General features: G+C 37.1%; 5 protein-coding genes and 2 pseudogenes across 6 annotated transcripts; 3 read left to right on the top strand and 4 right to left on the bottom strand.

Annotated features, from left to right (window-relative positions):
• Nucleotides 3,189-8,184, top strand: LOC104718272 (probable lysine-specific demethylase JMJ14). 2 transcript variants are annotated; one of them, XM_010435981.2, is made up of 12 exons: nucleotides 3,189-3,298; nucleotides 3,419-3,451; nucleotides 3,605-3,679; nucleotides 4,002-4,079; nucleotides 4,185-4,682; nucleotides 4,800-5,024; nucleotides 5,275-5,436; nucleotides 5,598-5,966; nucleotides 6,156-6,936; nucleotides 7,028-7,131; nucleotides 7,234-7,431; nucleotides 7,648-8,184. In XM_010435981.2, the coding sequence occupies exons 2-12, from the start codon at nucleotides 3,446-3,448 to the stop codon at nucleotides 7,936-7,938; spliced, it is 2,787 nt and encodes a 928-aa protein (XP_010434283.1). In that variant the 5' UTR covers nucleotides 3,189-3,298; nucleotides 3,419-3,445; the 3' UTR covers nucleotides 7,939-8,184. The 2 variants fall into 2 exon arrangements, with proteins under 2 accessions (XP_010434283.1, XP_010434282.1); XM_010435980.2 differs by having other exon boundaries at nucleotides 3,197-3,298; nucleotides 3,374-3,451.
• On the bottom strand, nucleotides 8,262-10,953 carry LOC104718271 (gamma-soluble NSF attachment protein). The gene is made up of 9 exons (XM_010435978.2): nucleotides 10,776-10,953; nucleotides 10,106-10,173; nucleotides 9,915-9,999; nucleotides 9,655-9,813; nucleotides 9,354-9,491; nucleotides 9,174-9,252; nucleotides 8,941-9,020; nucleotides 8,660-8,789; nucleotides 8,262-8,519 (listed from the first exon to the last, which is right to left on the bottom strand). The coding sequence occupies exons 1-9, from the start codon at nucleotides 10,817-10,819 to the stop codon at nucleotides 8,427-8,429; spliced, it is 876 nt and encodes a 291-aa protein (XP_010434280.1). The 5' UTR covers nucleotides 10,820-10,953; the 3' UTR covers nucleotides 8,262-8,426.
• Nucleotides 11,212-12,098, top strand: LOC104718269. The gene has a single exon (XM_010435977.2). The coding sequence runs from the start codon at nucleotides 11,440-11,442 to the stop codon at nucleotides 11,956-11,958; it is 519 nt and encodes a 172-aa protein (XP_010434279.1). The 5' UTR covers nucleotides 11,212-11,439; the 3' UTR covers nucleotides 11,959-12,098.
• On the bottom strand, nucleotides 11,959-15,826 carry LOC104718270 (annotated as a pseudogene).
• On the bottom strand, nucleotides 17,379-18,653 carry LOC104718268 (annotated as a pseudogene).
• LOC104718267 (probable UDP-arabinose 4-epimerase 3) lies at nucleotides 18,835-21,915 on the bottom strand. The gene is made up of 10 exons (XM_010435976.2): nucleotides 21,615-21,915; nucleotides 20,919-21,089; nucleotides 20,692-20,816; nucleotides 20,472-20,585; nucleotides 20,263-20,370; nucleotides 20,086-20,177; nucleotides 19,853-19,994; nucleotides 19,678-19,772; nucleotides 19,463-19,592; nucleotides 18,835-19,356 (listed from the first exon to the last, which is right to left on the bottom strand). The coding sequence occupies exons 2-10, from the start codon at nucleotides 20,971-20,973 to the stop codon at nucleotides 18,985-18,987; spliced, it is 1,233 nt and encodes a 410-aa protein (XP_010434278.1). The 5' UTR covers nucleotides 20,974-21,089; nucleotides 21,615-21,915; the 3' UTR covers nucleotides 18,835-18,984.
• Nucleotides 23,618-26,360, top strand: LOC104718266 (pentatricopeptide repeat-containing protein At4g20740-like). The gene has a single exon (XM_010435975.2). It carries the CDS (start codon nucleotides 23,638-23,640, stop codon nucleotides 25,840-25,842), a length of 2,205 nt encoding a protein of 734 aa, XP_010434277.1. The 5' UTR covers nucleotides 23,618-23,637; the 3' UTR covers nucleotides 25,843-26,360.

The raw sequence follows: 26,509 nt of genomic DNA, 5'->3' as shown, positions 1-26,509 counted from the left end.
TCCCGTAGGCGCAAATCCTGCAACTCCACAAACAATTGTCCTTATCTTGGACAGTCCACAAATCAGACTAATAATAACCTAAATATAAGTGTTCCAATAAATCCCCTAATGATTAAACTATAACCAAACTCCCCCACAATTTAAAACTATTACCAAACTAAAATATTGAAATATTTTAAAAATCATGACTAATTCCTCTAAAACCCACAAAACCTTAACTATAGCCACCCGTAAGAATCCCCCACTTAACAACTCTTGCACAAACGAAATAAAACCATAATCAGATATAGAAAGCCAAATACTTAAACCTTTGAAAAAAAACGCAGACACGTACCACTAACCTCCAAATAATAATTAAAATAAAAACACCAAACTCCTAACTTAATTTAAGAGAGAAACAGAAATTAATAATAATAATAAAAAAATCTAGATAACTTAACGATCAATCTCATCATCATCGTCAGCATCTTCTTCGTCCATGAGATTTTCCATGATCACGAAAAGATCACACAAGATGCGGAAGCTTTTAGTTTTGATCCACTAGATCGATTGTTCTCATACCATGTCAAATATAATAGAAATAGAATAATTTTATTGAGTTCTCTTTCATAAGATTAAGGCATACATATATATATAGTGATTATATATTAACTTTGACATATTGCTAATACTGTATAATGTAAATTTTCCTAAACACATAAGCAAATAGCTTGTACAATAAGTAATATCAAGATCTAGAATATTCTTCGGGGTGGACTTCACTTCATTAATGGACTTTACGGTCCATATTACTTGGTCCGCAAGATACACATCTTGCTTCCCTAATATATATGTTCAGGTTTTCATTCCTCTCTAATCTTTTTATTTGTAAAATGACATTTTCAACAAAGTAAAAAGCATATAGAACAATGCGAAAAATATACAATACATGATTGAATCAGGCTAACTCTTGGCAGAAGAAAAAAAGAAAGAGAAAAGAATCATAACAACTCAGGGTAATTTTTCAGTCATCTTCCATTTAAGAAAATATAATTCCAAACTAATTAGTTCTCATGTTATATTTTGTTTGAAAAACAATACTCTTTAACTCATTATCATATATCTCTAATAAATGTGATTCAATCATAATTATTCAAATATTTATTTATTGGACTAGTAAATAATAGTATAAATGTATACCAGAATTAATTAGAAATGATAATAAATAAAAAATTAAAGTAGTTTTCGTAGCTAAGAAAAATGACTGAATTGAAATTTAATTCTAATTTTTTATTTTTCTTTTAATATATGTTCAAAAATGTATTTGTGTTGGTATAAATAAATTTATAGACAGTGTGTATTACTTTTAAAAAAGATAGTTTATTATGGTTCTTACTTGAAACGATAAATTCCTCCGTATTTTTTTCTTTGTTTCTTAAACTTTTTCTTCATGGACACTTCAAAAAATTTATTTGCTTTAATCATTGCTTTAGCTAATTCTACCTTAGGATTTTTTTTCCTACTAAAAGAAGAGATAAACCCCTTTCACATATATTTAACTAAAGGTTTATATCTATATAGAATTAATTATGAGAAAGAGACTTTTTTTAGTGGCATATCGCATATATAGATTTTACCATTTTCCCTAAAATATTTCAAATTTGCCATTTTTTATATTAAAAAACATAATTTTACACATTTTCTTCATCTTCCACTATTAAATGTGATAGATTTCTTTTTTTTTTCTTTGTGTGGCCGTGTTTTTTTTGTTAATTGGCTGCATTAAATTAAAAAGAGGCAACACGCATGAAGACATTCAACGATAAAAGTAAACTACAACGTTTTTCAGTAGTTATTAAAAGATAGTCTAAGAGAAATCAACATGTAATTACGAGAATCTAAAGGTAACCATTGTACTTGTAATGTTCATTTTTCATAACTGATTTCATTCCGACGCCAATTTTTTAAGTTGTTATTATCTTTAATGTTTATTTTCTTATAAAAAAAGAAAAAAAAATAGAAAAGACCTTGAGATATGTAGTTGAAATTTTTTTTGTTTGGGTCAAAGATATATTCTTTTGTCAAACATAATTTAACCAAAATTTTGTATATGTCATTACAAATAAATAAAATGTTTTAAATCTTGTAGAAAATTCTATTATGAATATCTATTTCCAAAAATATTCTTTTTTTTTATGGTCTTTAGTAATGACATAGATTGGTTACACTAATTGTTTTCTCAAGGACTATATCGCCAAGTCTGCAATTCCTCCTCCGTTTGAGCTTTTTAAGCAAGTTGTGAACAAACAAACATTTATATCATAGTTTTGATTGACGGTTAAGTTCAATTTTCTTTATTCATTTTCTAATCTTTCATGCAACATGACTTGTGTCCATGTGGAGTAACAAAAAGATTATAGTGGCACTATGTGTTTTTAGAAAATAGTTGATCGGCAAATTTCAAAATCAATTTGTAGTGATCAGAATCTTAAGATAACAATTGTAAATGTTCATTTCTTTTCATCATAATTGATTCCAGTTTGAAGCGAATTTTGTACATGGTTATTACTTTTAATGTTTTTTTTAACTAGAAGAAAAAGATTAAGAATCCCTCAGATATATTTAATCATAATGTTTAAATATATATACACATCAGAAAGTTTTTCTAAGTCAATTTGTCAATATCAAACAAATTTTTCCGAAGATATGATAAATCCTTATTTTATGACTTTTATCTTTTATATATCAATTTTAATTCAAAATCTTTACTTTAATGGAAGCTTTAAGTAGATTATGATAATTTTAACGTAAATTTGTTACATTAATTTCAAATTAACAATAAAAAATCATGATATAAATATTTTTAAATGCAAACTATTGCTTCAATAGTGCAATACAAATACAATAATGTAGTTTTTGTAATTGTGAAGATTATTATTATTATTATTATTATACTTTTTTGACATAGCTTATCATTTTTGTAAAAGAAATAAATAAATAAAAAAACTAGAAAAAACTTTGAGATATATTTAACCTAAGATTTGTTTTTGGTGAAACGTTTTTTTTTTCGTCAAACATAGTTTAACCAAAGGTGAAACTGTAAAAGTAAATGTTCCAAATCTCGTAAAAAAAACGAATGCCCCCAAAAGTACTCTCATTTATTTCTTGCGTAGATTTTTTTTTCTGACTTTATTTATTACTTGCAACTGAGTTATTGTTACAGATTGAGTTCTCTTTCCGACAAATCTTTTTAAGTTTATGCGTTCTTCTTCTTCTGGGTTTCTTATTAGGGTTTCGAAACGGCACTGCTGCATTTCAAGTAAGAGTTTTTCTCTTTCAACAGATCCTTTTTTATATATTTCTTAGGTCTCACTCACGCGGGGTTTTAAAAAAGTATCGGGCTTTGTGAAACCTAATCTCACTCTCGAAAATGGACCAGCTTGCATCTCTAGCAGAGTCTGTGGCTATGGAGGTTCTCCTTCTTATCCTTTTTGCTTCTTTGATTTTTGTGTGTTTTGGTTTCCTCCCCTCGACTTTGTAACCTCTAATTTGCATGTTTTTTGCTAGATTCAATTCACTGTTGCAGTTTTCTGAATGTGGGATTGTGTATTTCTTTTTGTTACAGGAAGATTCTGAGAACCAATCGATTAAAAGGGAGAGTAGCGTTGAACCTGACTCCTCTAGTCCTCCTAGTCCCAAAGTAAGCTAATATGTATGACTTGTAGTATCTTTCTCCAGTCAATTTGGTTTCTCTAGCAACTATCAAAATGACTTGTTTATTTTGCTTAACCCGTTCTGAGTCACGATTCTCTAGGTTTAGGTCAGTTTCTGAGAGTGATTCTTATGGTTTTTGTTGGATATTTAGCAATACAACTACTTGGTTGGTTCTTAAGAAATTTAGCATTCTCTCACCCATGGATAAAGAACTGGTCTTATAATAGTCCCTACTTTGTTACCTTCTGACTATTCCAAGAATAGATGAATCTGGTTCCTAAATGATGTCCATTTGTTTTGTATTTGAGATTACTGCGAGGTGGAATCCATCAGAACCTTGCAGGCCGTCGGTTGATGACGCTCCCATATTTTATCCCACTAATGAGGTATGTTTTGTAAATTCTAGCTGCAGTTTTGGTTCTGTCTTGGTAATTTAAGTGTTGTCTAATTAAAAGTTTTATATCCTTTTTTTGATGATTCATCATGGTTAGGATTTTGATGATCCCCTTGGTTACATAGAAAAGTTGCGTTCTAAAGCTGAATCATATGGCATATGTCGAATAGTACCGCCTGTTGCATGGAGACCTCCCTGCCCTCTTAAGGAGAAAAACATATGGGAGGAATCTAAATTTCCCACCCGGATTCAGCTGATTGACTTGCTTCAAAATAGAGAACCGATTAAAAAATCTACCAAAAGCAAGAAGAGAAAACGGAGAAGAGTCAAAACTGGATACACAAGAAGAAAGAGAGATTCAGGCGGTGATACTTCTTCCTCTAGTGATGGCGAAGGAAAATTTGGTTTTCAGACTGGGCCAGATTTTACCTTGGAAGAGTTTCAGAAGTACGATGAATACTTTAAGGAGTGTTATTTTCAGGCAGAGGATCATACTGGTTCCAAAGCGTTTGAGAGTAAGAAATTTAAACCTAAGGTTAAAGACATCGAAGGTGAATATTGGCGGATAGTGGAGCAAGCAACTGATGAAGTAGAGGTATGTAAAGGCAGCTGTATGTTAACATGTGTACTATTTCGGTCTTACTTGGTTTCACCATTTTCTTTTGCAGAAGATTCTTCTAACTCGCTGCTCTTGTTTTTGGCCTTATGACAGGTTTACTATGGAGCTGACTTGGAAACAAAGAAGTTTGGAAGTGGTTTCCCTAAGTATTCACCGGGGCATCTTAAATGTGAAGCAGATCAATACTCTAAATGTGGTTGGAACCTAAATAATTTATCCCGTCTTCCCGGATCTGTACTAGCTTTTGAGAGCTGCGATATCTCAGGAGTCATTGTGCCATGGCTTTATGTTGGAATGTGCTTTTCAACTTTTTGTTGGGTAAGACTCTTGTTAATTTCTTGAATTGCATAAATAACCTTTTGATATTTCCTGGAAACTTTGTTGCTTAAAAAAAAGGCTAATGAAAGAGTTATATGAAGACATGTTTTATTGGTGAATCAAAATTATATTACTTACAGGAAGTAACGCCTTTGGAACCAAAATTATAGAATTGATGCATTTTTCATGTGGCCTCTAGGAGCTATGTACTAACCATCTGCAATTTGCCCGCTTACTTTGTTTGAAACAGCATGTTGAAGATCATCACCTCTATTCCTTGAACTACTTACACACAGGCGATCCAAAAGTTTGGTATGGGATCCCCGGAAACCATTACGCTTCATTTGAAACCGCAATGAAAAAGCGTCTTCCAGATTTGTTTGAAGAGCAGCCTGACTTGCTACATCAACTGGTGAAAACTTTTCTCCCAATTCGTCTTTCATTTCAAGCTTTGCTGATTAATTGTAACTCCTTACATGTGTAATGATTTGGCAGAGTTGCCGTTTGGTTAGAATAATATGTATCTCATTCTGCAACTCCCTTTTTTGCTGTTCTTTTTTCTCTTTTTATCAGGTCACTCAATTATCTCCAAGAATCTTAAAAGAGGAGGGCGTACCTGTCTATCGAGCTGTCCAGCGCAGTGGAGAATTTATCCTAACCTTTCCTAAGGCCTATCACTCTGGGTTTAATTGTGGTTTCAACTGTGCGGAAGCAGTAAATGTTGCACCAGTTGATTGGCTGGTTCATGGACAGAATGCAGTGGAAGGCTATAGCAAGCAGCGGCGAAAGAGTTCATTGTCACATGACAAGCTGCTTCTTGGAGCAGCTATGGAAGCTGTTTATTCCCTCTGGGAGCTTTCACTTTTCAAGAAGAAAACTCCTGTGATTGCGAGATGGAAAAGGGTTTGTAGCGAGGATGGATTGCTTACGAAGGCAGTCAAGGTGATTCTTATTCTCTGTTCTTTTTCATTTGCTTACATATGCATGTATATACTCAAACACGCATAGACAATACGTTACATTTCATATATTGACAATTATCTTCTGAAGTAATTGTCTAATAATCCACCTGATTGTTGATAAGATTAAATCAAACATTTTCAATGGGACTAACATAGCTGAGGTTAGCAGAAACGGGTGCAGATGGAAGAAGAAAGACTAAACAACCTTCAAGACGGTTTTAGCTTGCTTAAGATGGAGGGTGATTTTGACATTAAGAGAGAACGGGAGTGCTTCTTGTGCTTCTATGACTTGCATATGTCTGCCTCAAGCTGCAAGTGTTCCCCCAACCGGTTTGCATGTCTTACACACGCCAAGGATCTTTGTTCATGTGAAAATAAGGAGAGATTTGTCCTAATTCGCCACACCTTGGATGAGTTACGGGCATTGGTCAAAGCTCTAGAAGGGGATCCCGATGCCATAGACGAATGGGCAAGTAAATGCCGTGACCAGTATCCTCCACAGCATCAGAGAGTAAAAGAATATTCTTACCTCCAGGCTAGCTCATTTTCAAAGAGCCGTGGTTCATCAAAAGTACAGCAACGAGAACAAAGCAATCTTCAGTCAGTTTCCGAACACTTACAAAGTGATCTAACCACAAACAAGGAAGTTCAGTTGAAACAAGATGGTGATCAAAATGTAAACTGCATCAATGATAAGTCAGCTGTCACGGATGTAAAACTTGGTGAGGGAGGTAAGTTTGACGAGAAGAAGATTTTGGTTGAATCTCAAAATCGACATTCAGTTTCAGATGTAGGGTGTAGCGACATGGCGAAGAAACTAGATGGTTGTTTAGAAGGGAAGGACCAAGAAGCTGCAACCAATAGGCTACGTCACTCTGTTGAGCTCTTGAGCACTGGATCTCTCGTTGTTAAAAAGCTCTGGTGCAGTAAACAAGCCATATACCCAAAAGGTGAGATGAATTGAGGATTTTTGGGTGAGCTTTTGTACTTGAGCATTTTTTTATGCCTTCTAAGACTTTTGCTTTTGATTGAATGTTGCAGGGTTCAAGAGCCGTGTTAAGTTTTTAAGCGTGCTTGACCCAACAAAACTAACCAACTACATCTCAGAGGTTCTGGATGCAGGGCTTCTTGGTCCACTGTTCAGGGTACACTAATTATGTAGTGGTTTCGAGATTATAAGTGAAATCTGTTTATCAGTCATAACAAATAAAGGAAGTAAGTTACTTATTAATCAGTATTATTTCCAGGTCTCAGTAGAAGATTACCCCACTGAGAATTTCTCGAATGTATCTGTTGAGAAGTGCTGGCAAATGGTGACACAAAGGCTCAAACTCGAAATTATCAAGAGATGTGATCAACCAGTGAGCTCTTTGACCTCTTTACAACCTTTGGAGAGTATAAATGGGCATGAAATGTTTGGATTAATCTCACCGCACGTGATTAAGGTAAACAATTAATTTCTCACATTGCCATAAAACTATGTTCTTCTGGATCTTCTTGGGGGAAAAGATTCATCCTTTTTTCATGTTTGCTGGATGAGAAGCTCCCATCTTCTGTTTTAGTCTCCTTGAGTATCTTCCTTACTAGTTTGCATGAATATTGTATATTTTCTTTCATTTTGCTTGCAAGTGTTCTGGACTGAAAGTTAACATTGTGGATAGGTGGTTGAGTCTCTTGATCCGAAGCACCAATTGGAGGAGTATTGGAACCAAAAGGCAGTGAAACTGTTTGGTGCTGAACCAACAAAGGAAGAAGAAAAAGATGATACAGAGAAAGGAGGGGCTTCAGACCCCTCTTTGGACCGAGACACAAGGCTTTTGCGTGGACTGTTGAAGAAGGCGACACCTGAAGAATTAGTTATGATGCATGGACTTCTGTGCGGTGAGGCACGCAACACCGAGCTCACGGAAGAGCTCTCTACTTTGGTAGATAAGATGGAGAAAAGTCCTTGACGACTGAGCAAGCAGATGACACACACTAACACCCTTTGAAGTTGATTTTGTTTGTTGTTCCTTTGTTATGCTGCAGTTACTCTGTATAAGTCGAGAAATCTAGAGAGGCAACAATATATATATAGACAGAAGGAGTTACTTCGTTGACATGTCTTTCCTTTTTACTAAAGAAAAGGATTAGGGAATTAACGATTGTATTGTTATTGTATCGCCTTTGCAATGTACCATTGTACTCTATTTCATTTGCTTATTTGTACCAGCTTCAACTGAAGAAAAAGAAAAGCTTTTTACTATTAATAGACGATTTCAAAGAAGAACCAGAATAAACTTGAACTGTATATCACCTTTTTAACGAACCTGTATGCGCTGTATAAACAAATAAAAATAACAACTTTAAGAGTGTTTGCTTGTGTTTTAAAGAAGAAAAAAACACGCACACATCCGAATTCAGAGCCTAGAAATCTGAATCTGTACAAAGAGGAGAAACTTTAAGTGAGATCATCCTCGTCGAGATCATCATTAGTGTTCATCTGAATTGGAGTAACATCTCCAGTGGGCAGCTTTCTTGCCAACTTGATGATCTGCAGATAAAATACTTCTCCGTATTAGATTGCAGTAGTTTAATGAAACTTATACGATCATCTGGTGTCACAATAATCAGCATAATTCAGAAACACAGAGAGACAGTATTAGGATTAGACAGATCATTTAAGTGAATTACCGAATGATCCAAATTGGAGACAGTGCTTGAACTCGCCACCTTCTTGATTTCTTCAATGTCTCCTTCATTATAGGCTGTGAGAAGTCTAGTAGCACTTCGGCTCTGATCACTCTTCAGAAAAGCATCAATCCTACCCAAAAGAAGAAAAATATTCAGACAATAATTTGGTATCACATTTCCTAAATCGTTCATGTTTTCTTGTTCGTAGTAACATATTCGGTCCAGGTATTATTAGTATTGACTAACCGAGTGGCTGTATAAAGAGAGACGAGTATACTCACTGAGAACAGTCATTGTAGCATTTTTCTGCCTGCTTCAGGTCATGAGCGTACAGATATACGATGATTGCACTAAGATAGGCCTGAAAGAAATGGTGTTAAGGAGGAAACAGTTAACTCGCATCACTAACATTCAGAGATACAAGAGAATTGGTCTGAGTTAGGCAAAAAGCATCAAGGTTGAAAATAGGTGGAACCAAAATGGTACTATAAGTTAAGAGCGCATATACTCATACCTTACACTGGCTATTTGTGGCATCACACTTATCAGCAGCTACACCCAATCTTAAGAAAAAGGTTGCAGCATCTGTGAACCTACAAATTACAATATGTGTGCCAATCAAGTACTATATCAAATAGAGAGATAATGATTTTCCATGATACCTCGTGTGATTTTTAAGAAAGCAAGAACTTACTTCTCGAGCTTTATGTAGACATTAGCACAAGCACGGTACAGATCAAAGGCCATTTGGTCCCTCCCATCCTCTTCAAGAATTTCACAAGCATCAGTGTAGAGTTGGATGGCGTCATCTGGTTTGACATCTTCCAAGGCACTGAAACAAATTATTGAATATGTTACAAAGAAAAACGGAGCAGCTCAAGAAGCCACACTCACTAACACATAGAGGACATCAGAGCCAATGGCATTTAGAAAATAGGTAGTATACAAAATCATGAAATCCAATTTCTTCTTTAAAGATGTCAACATAAAATTACCGGGCAGCCTTCCCAAGCGCATCTGATGCGGGTTGTGCCCTTCCACACTCAGTATAGAGCTCAGACGCCTTTCTATAGAAATCAGCAACTTCATTCCAAATACTTAGCTTCTGTGCTAGGGCAGCAGCAGACTCCATATGCTTTGCAGCATCCCAGGGACTATTAGATATTAAGGATAACACTAAATAGAATAATACTATGTGGATACAACAGAAATAAACAGCAGCAGAATATACTCTTTAACGAAATTATTTGGATACGAAGCTTGCATCTCTTGTCCTTTTGAAGCTTTCTCGAGAGCCACTTTCGCTTTCTCATATTTGTTTGATGCCCTAAACCCATTTGCTGTTTTTCATGGATGAAAAGGAGTATAAGATGACAAATTCAAAATCAGGTCTCATTCCGGCACGGAAAGAATCTGCCATAGGGGAAACTACACATTGTTACCCACCTGCTTGTTCATACAGCTCAGTAGCCCCTCTCCAATCAGCACTCCATCTAGTAAGCGTGAGTTTTGTCCTGTGAAAAAAACGAAGAACCAAAAAATGCTTAAAAGGATGGTTAATAACAGAAAGTGATCACTGACATGTAGGAAAGCGAGAAACAAAACAAGACCATTTTAAAAGCAAAGACGATGTCAATCCTTGTCAAAACGGGAACAATATTACATTCAATACTCATAATCAACTATTGAAGCCAATACAATCACATTTTAAACACCAGGATATACCAAAAAGAGAAGTAGTTCAGAGGACTTTGCAGCGCAGCTCAAAAGTCTCAAAGACCTAATTTTGACTTGAGTAGCAGGACTATCTCATTGAATCTAATCAAAAGAAGTGTTCTTCAACTTAAAAGCAAACTCAAATTAAACTATTCCTATCCAACAATACACGAGATCCTAGATTCTTCTCTTTCCCCAGCAAAAAGACCTTGATCGAGATGCAAAAATGGACCACGAAGAAGTTTCTCGATCAGAGTGTTACAAACAGAAAGCATTATATTAAACCCACCAAAAGAGCACGATTAACCCAAAAAAGATGCCCTAAAACCCAAATCGAAATCTTACTTCCACCGATCATTAACCTCATACAGAGAGACAGAGGGAGGAAAGAAAAGCATACATTTTGTCGGCTTTGGACATCATTTTATCAGGATCCGAAGACATGACTGCCTCAATAAAGTTTCCCGGCGATTTAGCGAATTCGGAGATCGATCTGCAAATTTAGAGTCGCTCCACTCTCTGATCAAAGGATTTTGGAAAAAAAATCTTCTATTTTTGGTTATAACTTGTATTACCGAAATTTTTGGACTTTATCTTCCTCATATATAATATTATAATTAAATTAATATTCTTTATCTTATTACTTCTATATTCATATTCAAAATAACAAAAAAAAAAACACAATACTTTCGTAATGTTTCAAATTACACCATCTTTCAGATTTGTGTCCTTTCTAGTTTTTAGGATTCCAAAGCTCATCATTTAGTTGAAAACTAACAAAAATATAATCTTTATACTAAAATTTACTTGTATCTCACCTTCTCTTGGTTCATATCTTCACAAGTCAAGCTCATGACAATAACATGATCCTGAAACTGAGATGTAGGTAAGAAGTAGACATTCAACGTTAATCTCCCAACACACTTCTCCTACTTCCCATCATCTACAATCTCTCTACTCTATAAATTACAACACTATTGAATCCAAACATCATCAAACAAACAACTTCAACACAAAAAGAAGAAGCATCTCTTACTAAAAGTCCAAAAACTTGTTCAGCTACAATGACAAACTCAAGAGTTTACCTCTGCCTAATCTTTCTCTCATTGGTTACTACTCGACCTGTGCTCTGCTCTCGCAGTCCGAGACACGCAGCACCATCAGCTGCAATAGGGAAGAAGCATGGGAAAGCACATGTTCATTCTCCGGCATTGCTTGTTTCTGGTTCCCCCAAGGTTGATTCATCCTCATCCTCATCCTCCTCCATGACCAAGATTGATGAGCCTGCAACAAACTCTGTTTCTGATTCCCCCAGGGTTGATTCATCATCCTCCTCCATGATGACCAAGATTGATGAGCCTGCAACAAACTCTGCGATAGCCGGTTTCTTCAGGCATAAGTTCCCATTCCAAGGCTGGCCTTTCCACAAGTATGCTCCTTTCCCAATGGGTAAGCCTACAAATCCCTCTGTTCCTGCAACAACACCGTCGTCTTCTGGAGCTGCTTCTGCTGAGGAAGAGGAATCTGAGAAGGTGCCTTCTTCTCCAAACAAAGGAAACAACAGAGATGGAGGCAACGCGTAATGAATGAATATTTATTGTGTTTAATGAATGTTGAATCTATATTCTAGTTTTACATATTGTAACAAATAAAATGTACCATGTATTATATAAAATGCTATGTGACATTTACATGGAAAAAGAAATTAATACAATTTATCTTATCTACTAAGTTCCCATGCTCATTGTTTTGAGGCAATTTTCACTGTGACAGACACAGGAATATGAACAACGTGTCCTGCATTTCCAAACAGCTTGATTCCCCCAAAGCTAGCAATAGAGCTGTTCTTCTTTGCTGTGAGGATCACATTAAGTAGCTTTGTCTCTCCACTTGCTATAGAGAACTGAGTAGGAGATACCTTCATTAAAACATCAAAAGGAGTAACCAAACCGACGTTATAGGTCTCATTTCCAGCAATGTTTGTCACTAGTCTTTCGACAGTTCGCGTGTTGTTAAGCCTCGAGACAGTGATGGACGGCAAGTTGAGGTCAGATCCACTGATTGTTGCATTTCTAAGCATACAATTCTTGCCAGTGTAGTTGAAAACCGCTGGAGCTGATCCATTGATCCCACAAAGAAATGACATATAGTCTTCATATAACCTGCATAGACAGAGAGAGACCGTTAGAATGATCTACATTTGGTTATATTAAAATGTGGAAAAGAGTCAGTTTAGCTCACTAGTATCAAAGATTAGGCCAGGATCCAAAGCTGCGGTTGCGTTCACAAAGCCATTCCCCATATCAAATGGGGTTGCCGGAGTCAAGGTTTGATCAGGGTTAGCATAAGCACGCTGAGCCATTATCGCCTCGCCTTTATTGTCAAACAGAACTGAGGTTGTTGAAAGTGCAGATGCAATGGCTGAAGGACTGAACTTTTTGAACTTCTGCTTGATCAATGCAGCCACACCAGCTACATGAGGAGCAGCCATGCTAGTACCAGACATCATTGCAAAATTTTCTCCTAAAAAGAGCAAAAAAGAACACAAAAAGCTGACATGGGAATGTCTTTAGCTATAACAATGTCATGCTTTGGAGATTTGTATACCTTCAAACTCAGTGGATTCGGTGGCAGCGGAACTCCAAGCTCCCCAAATGGAGTTTCCAGGAGCTACAAGGTTTGGTTTCAAAATGTCTGCGTCGTTAAAAAGACTGTCTTCTGGATCAGGTCCTCTTGCTGAGTAGTACATAATCTTGGGAGCTCTGTCTCTGAAGTTAGGATTTTGTCCACCTGAAATGGCTGCAACTGCCCCAAATCTAACAATCTCCTTGGTGGTTCCACTTCTTTCAAGAGTAGAGTTATAGTACTTGAGTAAAACCTATATATAAATTACATATTGTCATTAGATAGTTATTCCAGAAGAATCAAGAGATTAAGTGTTATCTTTTTCTAGTTATATTCTCACCTTAGAATCTTCTGAGGATGGAATTATGATGCCGGGCATGTCCATCGGTGTAGGATTGATCTGAAAACCAAGGACATATGGGTCCATATAGAACACAACACCCTTTGCAGTTAGATTCTTGGCAACAGCTAAAGCTTGTTTAATAGTGGACAGCCCGAGCACGAAACGGATAGAGTAGCTACATATCAGGAGATTCCCATGGACAAGATCCTTATCAAAGTTGTCATAGTCTTGGCATTCACCTACATACATGTCTTTATCTACTACTGAACTTTTGTTCTTCAATGCATCAAGAGCAGAGATCAGTGTGTACTTCTTGCCTTCATCTGTAGGAACTAGAAAAAGAAAAAGAAAACAGCAATTCAAAGATAAGTCATTAAAAACTTAGCTGATGAAATGAAACCAGATAAGACTTACGTGCAAGTCCTATGCCTGGAATAGATACATTGTTGCCTAAAGTAATGGAATTAGAGTAAACTCGGTCGTGAGTAGCAGCACCAACTGTGAAAATCCATGGGCTGAAGGAGGACATGCTCTTGGGAGAAGGACCTGTGTTTCCTGCAGCTTGCACTACGAATATACCGGCCTTAACAGCTGATAGCATAGCCATATCTAGCGGGTTAAAGAACGTGGCTACACCAGGAGGACGTCGATTAGGTGTGATGGATAGACTTAATATGTCAACTCCATCTTGTGCTGCCTAACAAAATTCATAACCACTGGAAAGTGTCATGGAAAGATCGATACATTCTAGTAATGAATTGAAAAATTATGTAAATGCTTTACCTGGTCTATGGCAGCAACAACATCTGCAGCAAATCCCCCAAAACTCTTATACAATGCCTTGTAAACAGAAATACTGGCACATATCAAAACATGTCATTAGTACACTCACTCAATGCAATATGAATGATATAAAGATGCTATCTAGTTAATGTCTAACTACTTACTGCGCACGAGGAGCGATTCCACTAGCACTTCCAAAGTTATGGCCAGAAACTACAGCTGAGACCCCATGGTTTCCTGCTGCAATGGAAGCTGTGTGCCTGTTTCATCAAGATAACAACAATATTTAGTAGCAGAATGTAAAGAAGATGCCAAATTATTCAACATTACCAACAAGTTATACTTACGTGCCATGGCCATCACCATCAAAAGGTGAAGCATAGTCCTCAGATGAATTGAAAATCCCTCTAGTAATAGCTGACTGAGCAAAATGGCGAGCTCCAACAAGCTTCCTATTACACGAGCCCGATGGGAAATCTGGTGTAACTTCACAAACCCCTGAGAAATGATTAGGAATGGGATACTGACGCTGTGAAGTGTCAGTGCCGTTGAAACTAGGATGAGTTGGGTCAATGCCAGTGTCAATAAACCCGATAACAATTCCTTCTCCAGCAGTTTCAAATCCACCTTCTTTAACCCATGCACCTTTTGGTAGACCCATGAACTGAGGTGTATAAGTTGTTGCCGTCCTTACAGAAAAATCCAACACTACGTTTGCTACTTCCTTTCTCTTTGACAGCTTATCAGCCTTTTTTAAAAGCAAATAAGAGAAAAATTAAGAACATTTACAATGAAGAAACCAAACATATATAGTATAAGCTGATAAAACATGGATACGATCAGGATTACCTGTTGTGAGCTAACAAAGACAGCAAACCCATTGATGAGATAATGTTAGCTATAAAGCTTAATATACTTTTCTCCCTTCAATGCATTTCTAAGCAAAGAGTCATGAGCTTGAGCAATTGCTGATCTCCTTGATCTCCAATAACGTGATTTCGAGATGTTCCTGTATATAACCAGAGAAACTGAATTCAACACCAGAGAAGACTCTACACAAACAAACAAAAGAGTGAACCTTTATACACAAAATCCAGTTTCTAGTGCTGTTCAAAAGCATGATAGTTAAGTGAATCATACAATGCATGTACCTAAAGGTGAACTCCTTCACTAACCAAAAATAGCTGAAAATCCAAGATTCCAAAGCAAAATGCAAATACCTTGGTTGAAGTTTTGGTCTAGTGAACTTGGAAGTGTCTCCATGTTTGGAATTATCTCTGACCCTTGTCACTTCTGCTTCTTGTTGGAAAAGATGAAGAGTAGGAGCTTGTCTGAGAGTAACAATGTAAACAGCCGTAGTAGAGTTGACATCAGAATCATCATAATCTTGTCCAAATGAGTTCGACAAAAAACCAAAACAGAACAGAAGGAAAACCCCAAAATTCACCATTGAAACTCTCCTCATATCTCACTCACTCACTGATTAAAAAAGAAAAACCCCCAAGAAACCAACCAAATGCTTAAATAAGAAGATAAAGAAAGAAGGAAAGAAAAAAGCTGCAAAAAGAAGAAGAAATCATGAAGCAAACATGGTGAGTTAGTGGAATCTGCAGAAAGAAAAAAAAGGAACTGCCTTTTATTTATTTTTTTCGTGTTGGAGACGGTGAAAAGAAGAGTAAGCTCATATATATATATATATATATATACTTAATATATTGTATATAGTAGTATATATAGTACACAAGATAGATATGATTTTTAGCAGAAAGAAGAAGGAACCCAAAACTCACGAGAATCTGAAACCTTTTTTTTTAATTGTTTATTGGAATCTGTGAATATTTTTTGAACGTTTTAACACTCTACAGAGTCTACACTACAGGGTCCCCCAGAGAGCGAGAGGCAATGAAAAGGACGAGCACAGTGTTTTTTGGAAGAAAAGATAAAACAGAGTTTTGCAAATTTAGCTGTTGGAACTTGTCGGCTCGGATTTTTTTATTTTATTTTTTTACTTAAATTAAGCTTTTTTAGTAACTTCCACAAATTTTACTGAAAATCTTAAAGATTTCAATGTAATACTAATAAGTATTCCATTATTCCTGTTTTTGATCATTATATAAAAATTTGATTCTAATAGTCTGTCACTTTTTAATTGAGAACTCCAATTCGTTAAAATGAAATAGTATCATTTCGAATCTCCGATCAAGAAATAAACAATAACAACAACAGGTAACGACTATATATATTAACATATGATTAAAGTTGTCGCAGCCTTCTTTATAGTATGTTTTGATCTTTGATGTATTTAAATTAAAAAGCTGAGATTTAGCTAATGGGTGGGGTAAACGTGAAGCATCATTAGGAGTGTTAATGGTGTCACACCGTTATGTTACTTATTTTTTTTGACTTTGCGACTCTTTCGTACTTTTTTTATTTTGTTTTCTATCTTTTCTTTCAACGGCACAATTCTTGTAAATCATCATCTTGAAGAAGATTCGATTCTATAAGTCATACAAAATTTATTCCTAGATGTAAAGTAATGTACGTGACTCGGATTATCAGTTTTCGCCTCTACCAAATCTTGTTTTACCACTTTTCGGGTTTAGATTCCAGACCCGACCGAATTGAAAAAAGATCGGCCAAGAAGAGTCACCTGTAGGGTTGAAGCTAGATTGAAAAAGCCAACCAAATCCGAAATGTCCATGATTAGATAAGTTAGATAAATTTGTATCTATCACTTATGTAGTATTCATCTGCAATAGTTTTACCATTTTGGTTAGTAATGGTGCCCTTAGTTTTGATTATTCTGAATTTCTGATCATGAATTTCACTACAAACAAGCATTTCTGCATTTTACTTCTCATTCAACTAACCACACTTGTAAAGTATAACACATGTAACAGCTTTTAGGCAAACTAAACACCAACCAAAAAGACTGGGGTCCGATTTCAAACTATAGTTACCTAACTTTGAACTATTCGAATGTGAACTAAACCCGAAAATGTAATGTCTACGCCTAATAAGAATTAACATTTTCCAAAGCCCTTTGCTATGGCATTGCAGATGTATGGTTGTCATCGCAGCATCAGTGAGCAAGAACCTTTCACCACAGCTCCCTAAACAATGTATTAACTTCTACCTAAACAATCCATAAACAAGGACCAGAGAGGCTACATACGGTTGGAAACTTGGAACCGATTAAGCCCTTCTTCCCTAATAGCGACCAATGTCTGATTAGTTTCTAAGAGGGTATTAAGTTCTTCAAAATGGCTCAACAAAGTTGCTGTTAACTACGTAACACAGACTTACATATGGTGATGATAAAACAGGTTTAATGGAATGAAACACAAGAAGATAAGGCAAAAAACACTCACTCGTCACCAAAATCTACAAACTTTGCAAGCTAAGATAGATCAGAGAGATTGCAGGCTAAAGTTACGAAAGGCAACAATGAAAGCACCACAATTGTAAACCTGAGGAAGTCCAACCAAACAACTTTAATAACGCCTTCACAATCTCAAGATAACAGCAAACAAAAAGCAGTAAAAAAAACCCAAGACAAAGACTCATATTCTCATTCACTGCTAACCTAATCACTGCTGCTGCTGATTATGTGGCGGTGGTGGCATGCCAGGACGCGGTGGAGCAAACCCACCAGGAGGAGGAACCATTCCAGGGCGTTGCGGAGGCATTCCTTGCATCCCATGAGGTGGAGGAGGAGGAGGTCCTCTCATCATACCACCAGGAGGAACCATTGGCCTTTGCCCATACTGAGGCGGCGGTGGTCCAGAAAACTGCTGCGGCGGTGGCCTCATACCGTAAGGCGGAGGAGGACCTCTTCCCATAGGAGGACCTTGACCACCAAAAGCTGGAGGCGGTGGCAACATCTGTCCCGGAGGTCGAATAATTGGAGGAGCAGAGAGCTGAGGCGGACGAGAGATCTGAGGCTGCATCATCCCAGGAGATGGTCCACCGACACCACGAACAGGACCAGACAGTCCAGGCTGAGCTTGAACTAACGGACCTGTAGGCACACCACGTCCAGCAGCACGACCGATTCCTGGACCAGCAACAGCAGCCGCAGAGCCAGCTTTAGCACGAGACTCGTCAGGAGGAGGCGGTCCTTCAACAGTCATCGAGATTACTTCTTCACCTCTAAGCAACACCAAACCGAGCGTACGGCGATCTTCTCGCTCTTCGTTGATCTTCTTCCCTTTAGCTGGCGGAAGCTTACGAAACTCCTCGCAATCGCCGAGAACGAGGTTCATGTGACGGTCGAACGCCATGAACTTCCCAACGAGCTGTCTCCCGTCTTGGATCGTCACTCGCATCCTGTAGTTTATGAACTGAAGCATCTTCGAACTCTTCGACATCGACATTTTTTCTCCCGATTCAACAGTTAACACTCGCTAACTAGCAAAGATTCAAGCCGGCGAAGTCGAGTACGCCGGTGGATCGAGATTAGGGTTTCAAAAACTAAATCGAGAGGCCAAATTTGGGGTTTTTTTTTGGCTGTGCTAAACGAGAACTGTGAAATTTCTAGGGTTTATAAAAAAAAAAATATTACACTCTTTTTCTCTTATGGGCTTAATTTCATATTAGGCCCAGTGGGTTTCACATCGATAATCTATATAAAAAAAAATATTTATTACGGGCTTATTGCGTCATATTGAATTTTGTAACCCTTTATATATATAAAATCACTGATTAATTCTTACATAAACTGTATCAAATTACCATTAATAATAATTATTGAACTGTAATTCTGTAACAAATCAATTCCTTTTCTATAAGCTAATCTCTCAAAAAACAAATTATGCAAGAAGTTTAAAATTTAAAACTTTTTTTGTTTTTGGGTCTTTTAAGAAGAAGCATATCCATGGGGATGAGTCTTTTGCCACTTCCAAGCAACTTCAAGACTTTCTTGAAGATTAGTGTAACGAGCAGACCAATTCAGATCTCTAAGAATTTTTGCCGGATCACTGTAAACCTCTGCGTAATCTCCAGGTCTTCGAGGCAAGAAATCTACTTTGATGTCTACTCCTGTCGCTTTTTTACAAGCTTCCACGAACTCCTTCACCGATCTTCCTTTCCCAGTACCTACATTGTAGATTCCGACATTTCTAGGCTTAGCTTTCTCCAAAGCCTTCACGTGAGCATCTACAAGGTCAGTAACGTCTATGTAGTCACGAACACAGGTTCCATCTCCTGTTTTGTAGTCTGTTCCTTTCACCTATGCATAGATAAATCAAATTTGAATCCATTTTTTTATCAAGTTGTAAGAGTTGAGTCAAGAAGAAGCATGGAGAGTCTGATGAGTGTTTTTTTTAGTCTTTTACCTGCAGGCCTGGAATCACGCCGCGAGCTGCATCAAAACAAGCACCTGAAATCCGACCGTGTTCGCGTAGCTCAGGTTTTGGAGCTTCTCCTAGTCTACCTTCTGGATCTGAACCTATCACGTTAAAGTATCTGTGGAAGTAATAAAAGATCATCAGACAATGTTTGGTTGATCCAAACCAGAATCAGAGACGTTTTTAGAAACGTGGAACTTGACCTTAGGATCATGACTGCCATGTCAGAGTTTTTAGAAAAATCCAGGATCATGTCTTCAGCCATCTTCTTAGCTTTTCCATACGGGTTAATAGGGACCTAAAAAATCGATAATTTCCAAAGTTGATGAGACATGATCATGCGAAAGAGAGGGTTTTCTGAAACTGTTTTTTGAGTACCTGTGGAGTAACTTCAACAATAGGCATTTTGTCAGGTTCTCCATAAGTGGCACATGTGCTTGAATATATCAACTTCTTCACTTTATGTCTAGCCACAGCTTCAAGAACTACTAATGTGTTTGATGTGATATTGTGGTAATACCTACACAACAAAAAAACCGACATGAGATTAGCCACAAAGAATTCATATCTTGCAGAGATGTTATGAGCAAAACAGTGGCTAGAGATTGTACTTTAGAGGATCTAGAGTGCTCTCTCCAACATATGCTACAGCAGCAAAATGCATAACAGCATCAAACGCGTTCTCCGAGAAGATTTTCTCGACCTGAAATGAACAAAACACATACTTCATACAAAAGACCAGGAGCAAACGCTCAAAAGAATCATATATAGGGATATGAAAAACTTACAGCTTTGGCATCTCCTAAATCAGCATAAATGAATTGAAGCCTCCCAGCTTCTGGGAACAATCCCTGTAAGACCTTGACGGCGCCAAGATTCCCACGAGAAAGATTGTCCTGTTTGTGTGACAAAAATGATTAGTGTTACAAAGTTAAACATTGCAGTTTGACTACTTCTCCAATGGATCACACAATACAATCCAAGAAAGAAACTTTACCACAATGGTGACACGGTATGACTCCTTTAGCAGCCTCAACGCAGCATGTGATCCGATATATCCAGCACCACCAGTGACTAACACATGAGTCACGCCTTCCTCACTGCGAGAGAACTGTGAAGAACAACAAATTGCAGCAAGAATGAGATTACAAAAACACCAACTAAACCAGATTTAAGAGAAATGTTTTGACATCTAAAGTGAGTAACACTTGAGTTACCGCGGTTGGAGACGTGAAACTGGGTGCATGCTTGAGCATAATAATGCATAAAGCTGTAAGAGAAACAACCAAGATAATCCTGCCCATGACATTGCTCTTCCTTTTGGGTTCTAAGTATTCCATCCCTGAATTTTTATCAAAATCAAAGAAAATGATTGATCATCTAGACATCTAAAATTGTTGCAGAGACTCAACATATCTATGTTATATTGTAGTAGACTACTAACCTCCAAGAGGTCTTGAGTTTCTTCCTTGACTTCTAGCTCTAGAGAAACTTAGCATTGGGAGATTCAGAAGAATCTGAACTTAAAAATATCTCAAAGTCTTCTTTATCTTTTTTGATATTGAGACAAACAAATTCAAGATTTTTCAGTAGCCAGCAATCATGAAGCTCATTGCTGTTTGGAGTCATACAAGAAAAAAACAAAGTCAAAAAACATATACTACCATAGAAAAGAGGAGAAAAATATAAAATATGATTGGAAGTGGGACCTTAATGAAAGAATCAAAAAACAAAGAAAAGGACAGACAAAAAGATGAATAATACATACATTTATGAAAAAAATAAGATCAAAGTTTCAATTAATAATTAAGTTCTAATTTCATATGTTAATTGGAAAGAGAAAACAAAAAGGTTCTTAGGCAAAAGAGAGAGAGAGCATGTTTGTCAGAACAGAACAAAACAAAAAACAGAGAAACAAAAATGCAAGAAGTGTAAAAGTCATCGAATTTAATCGAAATTTCTTAGCTTTATGAAAAACCCATCTCAGAAATCACGGATCAGAACAAACCCACAAACGTTTCGATTTCCAATTTTGTATTCGGATTCAACAAAATTTTGATCAGATGTTTGTAAATCAGGTATAACAAAAATTGGGTAAAGAGGAAGAGACAAGACATAGATAGATAGAGAGAGAGAGTACCTGAGAATTTCGCATTGAGAGAGAGGGATAGGGAGGAAGAAGAAGAAGAGGTGTGTGAAGAATGGTTGAAATGGCGAAAGGCAAGAACGTTATTAAGGTAGAGAGAGAGAGAGAAGAACGTAAGAGAAACTTAAGGGAGAGAAAGAGAGAGAAGATAGGGGGGGAGAAGCGAAGGAAGAAGAAGAAGAAAGTGAGGAGAAACGTGCAATGCAAAACGAAACCACAACTACGAGACCTGGTCACCACTCTCTTCTCCCCTCCCCCCTTCAATTAAGGTCTCTCACCTTTTTGGAAAGAAGAAAAAAAATATATTAAGGGAGAAATTTAGAAACAAATCCTTCAACTTTTACTAAATTACACTTTTAACCCTCAAGTATTTTTTTTTATACTGATCCATCCGACCCGAGTTTTTGTAGTTTCATCGTCGTGTCAGAATCTGGTACTACGCAAGTGCGTGAAGTTTTTGTTTCATTTCAGTGAATGTGAGATATGTTTTACCAAAAACGGTGTTGACCAAATAAAGAAGTTTTCATAAACGTGAGACTACATTCAAGGTCAAAAACATTAACTGATGATGATGTATGTACAATAAATATGGCTTCTTAATTACTTTTATCCGTTTTTATCTCCCAATAAGTGTAATAAATTTTTGTGAAAATAAAAGATGGCAACCTTGTTTCCATTTACATCCAAGCATGAGAACATATCATTCAAAACCAACCTTGTTTCTAATAGTGACTAATATCAATCAAAGTCAAACAAAAAAAACAAAGTCGTTGTTGGAATGCATGTCGTCGACACAAATGAGTTTCTTCCTTTCATTTCATGGATATTAGTTAATTTCAATTAGCTTTTTTAATATTATGGTACGATTCCAATGATTGTAATAAGCCATCATTCTGGTGCAATCCTCAATTAATTTTATATTCTTTGATATAAAAATATGGGGGAAAAAAAACAATCGATGGGTGATCGATATTTTTGCTGCCTAGTTGTAGTCTTGTAGCGACTGCCTAACCATCTTAACGTGATTAGCCAACGAATCGATCGTAAACAAATGATTTTACCAAAGACATGTTATGATAGAGACTTTGTATATATCATAGTACTCAATCATTTCTCAATACGTATACATTCTTTCTACGTGAGTAATTATTGAGAGTTTAAACAAATGCAACTTTGTTTTTGTTTTTTCTCATACAAACAAAAGATAGTCATCGGTCTTATATAGTTTATAGTTATATGAAATTGACTATGGATAATATCATTATTATTAACACAACCATCTTTTTGTATCAAGTTTATCAATTTGTATCATTTATAACCAATTAACGAAAATGGTCAATTACAAATTTACAACATGTGTTTCATTCTGGTTGATTAAAGTTATTCGACGGCCTAATTTAGGTTGACTTCTTTCGTTTTACAATCGCAAGAAACCAAAAATATAGACGTCAATATGCGATGCGTAGTCTTGTAGCGTAATTATAAAAACATACCCACCTAAGTCCCTAACCAACCAAAAACTACCAAAAAAAAAAAAAGAGGCCTCCTAGCTAGCTCCAAATTTTATTATAATCGACAGCTGAATTTTTTTAGTTAGGTTACCTACAAGTTTTTATCTCCTTTAGATAAATACATCATCCTAGCCTCCTCTAGAAAACTTGCAGCTACGTTACACCTTCTCCTAAATATTGAATTAGACGTAAGAATGAAATCTTTTTGTTTTTCTTCTGTCAACCGATATACATTAGAAGATAAGTTGGTTAACCAAATCGGCGAACTTGATTAAGTCTGTGCACTTGTATATGCTATGTGCCAAAAAATATTTACAAGTTATATAAAATACTAACCAAGAATACCTTTAAATGAACTTAAACCAAGGATCTTCAAATCAAACCCGGTTTGAAATCAAACCGAAAACCGGGTTTGAAGTGAACTTGCAAACGTCGTGGTATACACTTTCACGAGTGTTATTTTCACACACAAGTGAGAGAAGCAGAGAAAGAAGGAAGAACGGAAGATGAAATCACCAAAACCTCCGAATCTCTCTGATAAATCTCTTAAACCCAATTACTTCTACGGCCACCGTAAGCCCTCACAGAACCGCCCTACCGTCTACGGTGGTCTCTTCTCCAACCGCCAATCTCTCTCCAGAGACTCACCCCAACCACAATCTAACGCCGTCGCTCACCGAACACCTTTCGATCTCCGCAAATGGGATCCCGAAGCCCATCTCCCATCGGAAAGACCTTCTTCTTCTTCTTCCCCTCCGCCGTCACATTCTACGGTGATCTCCGCCGCCTCCGAGCGTCTATCTCCGATCGCGAGATTCGTCCTCGACGCATTCCGCAAGAATCGTAACCACTGGGGACCCTCCGTAGTCTCGGAGCTAAACAAACTCCGCCGCGTAACGCCCACCATCGTCGCCGAGGTTTTGAAATTAGGTAACGATGCTGCCGTCGCGGCGAAGTTCTTTCATTGGGCTGGTAAGCAGAAAGGGTATAGACACGATTTCGCTGCTTACAATGCTTTTGCGTATTGCCTTAATCGAAACGGACATTTTCGTGCTGCGGATCAGTTGCCTGAGCTTATGGATTCTCAGGGAAGGCCTCCGTCGGAGAAACAGTTTGAGATTTTGATTAGAATGCACGCTGATAATAAAAGGGGTTTAAGGGTTTATTACGTTTACGAGAAGATGAAGAAGTTTGGGTTTAAGCCTAGGGTGTTTTTGTATAATAGGATAATGGATGCTTTGGTGAAAAATGGTTACTTTGATTTAGCATTGGCTGTTTATGAGGATTTTAAAGAAGATGGGTTGGTGGAGGAGAGTACAACTTTTATGATCTTGGTTAAAGGGTTGTGTAAAGCAGGTAGAATCGAGGAGATGTTTGAGATTTTGCAGAGAATGAGGGATAATTTGTGTAAGCCTGATGTTTTTGCTTACACAGCGATGATCAAGACTTTGGTATCTGAAGGGAACATGGATGCGAGTTTACGAGTTTGGGATGAAATGAAACGCGATGGGATCAAACCGGATGTTATGGCGTATGGAACACTTGTTACGGGTTTGTGTAGAGACGGTAGGGTTGAGAGAGGATATGAATTGTTTGTGGAGATGAAGGAAAAGCAGATTTTGATTGATAGGGAGATCTACAGGGTTTTGATTGAAGGTTTTGTTGCAGATGGGAAGGTCAGATCTGCTTGCGATCTATGGGAGGATCTGGTGGGTTCTGGTTACATAGCTGATCTTGGGATTTACAATGCAGTTATTAAAGGGTTGTGTAGTGTGAAGCAGGTTGATAAAGCATATAAGCTCTTCCAGATTGCAATTGATGAAGAGCTAGAACCAGATTTTGAGACTCTAAGTCCCATTTTGGTTGCATATGTGGTGATGGATAGACTGAGTAATTTTTCCAATTTGCTAGAGCGGATTGGAGAATCAAGATACCCTCTCGCGGATTACCTTTCACAATTTTTTAAATTGTTGTGTGCTGACGAAGAAAAGAGAACGATGGCTTTAGATGTCTTTGAGGTCGTAAAGACTAAAGGTCATGGCAGTGTCTCTGTGTACAACATTCTTATGGGAGGTCTTTACAAGATGGGAAATATTAAAAAGTGCTTGTCACTTTTCTCTGAAATGAAGGATTTTGGGTTTGAACCAGATTCATCATCTTACAGTATTGCAATTTGCTGTTTTGTTGAGAAAGGGGATGTCCAAGAAGCTTGTTCATATCATGAAAAAATCATCGAGATGTCTTGTGTTCCTTCCATTGCTGCTTATCTGTCTCTTACTAAAGGACTATGCCAAATTGGAGAAATCGATGCAGTGATGTTATTAGTTCGTGAATGTCTGGGAAACGTTGAAAGTGGTCCAATGGAGTTCAAGTATGCTCTTAGGGTTTGTCATGTATGCAAAGGAAATAACTCCGAGAAGGTTATGGAGGTACTAGATGAGATGAACCAGGAAGGTGTCTCCATCAATGAAGTTATATACTGTTCGATTATCTCTGGTATGTGTAAACATGGAACAATAAAAGCAGCAAGAGAAGTCTTCGCAGAGCTGAAAAAGCGCAAAGTCATGACAGAGGCTGATATGGTAGTCTATGATGAATTGTTAGTTGAGCAGACAAAGAAGAAGACAGCTGATTTGGTGCTTTCAGGGATCGCGTTTTTTGGTCTTGAGTCAAAACTAAGAGAAAAGGGTTGCAAACTACTCGATAACTAAAGTTTGGGACTGATAGATCATTCAGTTGCAAGGGAATGTGCTTTTGACCTAACAACTGCATATTCCTTCATGCCTGGTGGTAAGCTCTTTCGGGCATTGGCGTAAGGCCGAGTTCAATATTTCATGGTTATGATTTGCCGAGAACCCAACCATGCAAGTTTTGGAGCTCGTCCCACGGATCAATGAAGCCCGGAACATCTTTCTGGTGGCTGAATCATGGAAGTAAAGAAGTAAAAGTCTGTATATTTGGATCCAGTGGTGAAGCAGTGAAGAGCCTTGCGGGCATTGTGTGGAGAGGCTTAGCTCAAAACTTACAAAATTAATGGATATCAAAATGTTGGCTCGGATTCTGCCACCCCAATAAGGGCCATAACCGTGATCCCTCTTCTAACTTTCCTGCAAATTCAGAATAATTAATAGATGACATTGCAAGTACTGATGTTGCAGCTTGAAGTTTTGATCTGTAGTTTCTGTATCCTGTAACGAGAGTTATGCAATAGTATGAACCTCATTTTTCACATCATACGGTTTTAACTTTGAAGTATTATATAATCAATTGTCAATTTTCACTTACATCACTGAATTGTCTAAGAGTATTAGTTGGATTTCCAAATTTTAGTTTTTAGTTAAAATTTGAATTGTGTCAGAATATTGGAATAAAGTTGGC

This window comes from Camelina sativa, chromosome 10, assembly GCF_000633955.1.
Source record: "Camelina sativa cultivar DH55 chromosome 10, Cs, whole genome shotgun sequence".
NCBI classification, from domain to species: Eukaryota; Viridiplantae; Streptophyta; class Magnoliopsida; order Brassicales; family Brassicaceae; genus Camelina; species Camelina sativa.
The sequence above is the reverse complement of the archived record's forward strand: the minus strand, read 5'-3'. Positions and strand labels throughout refer to the sequence as shown.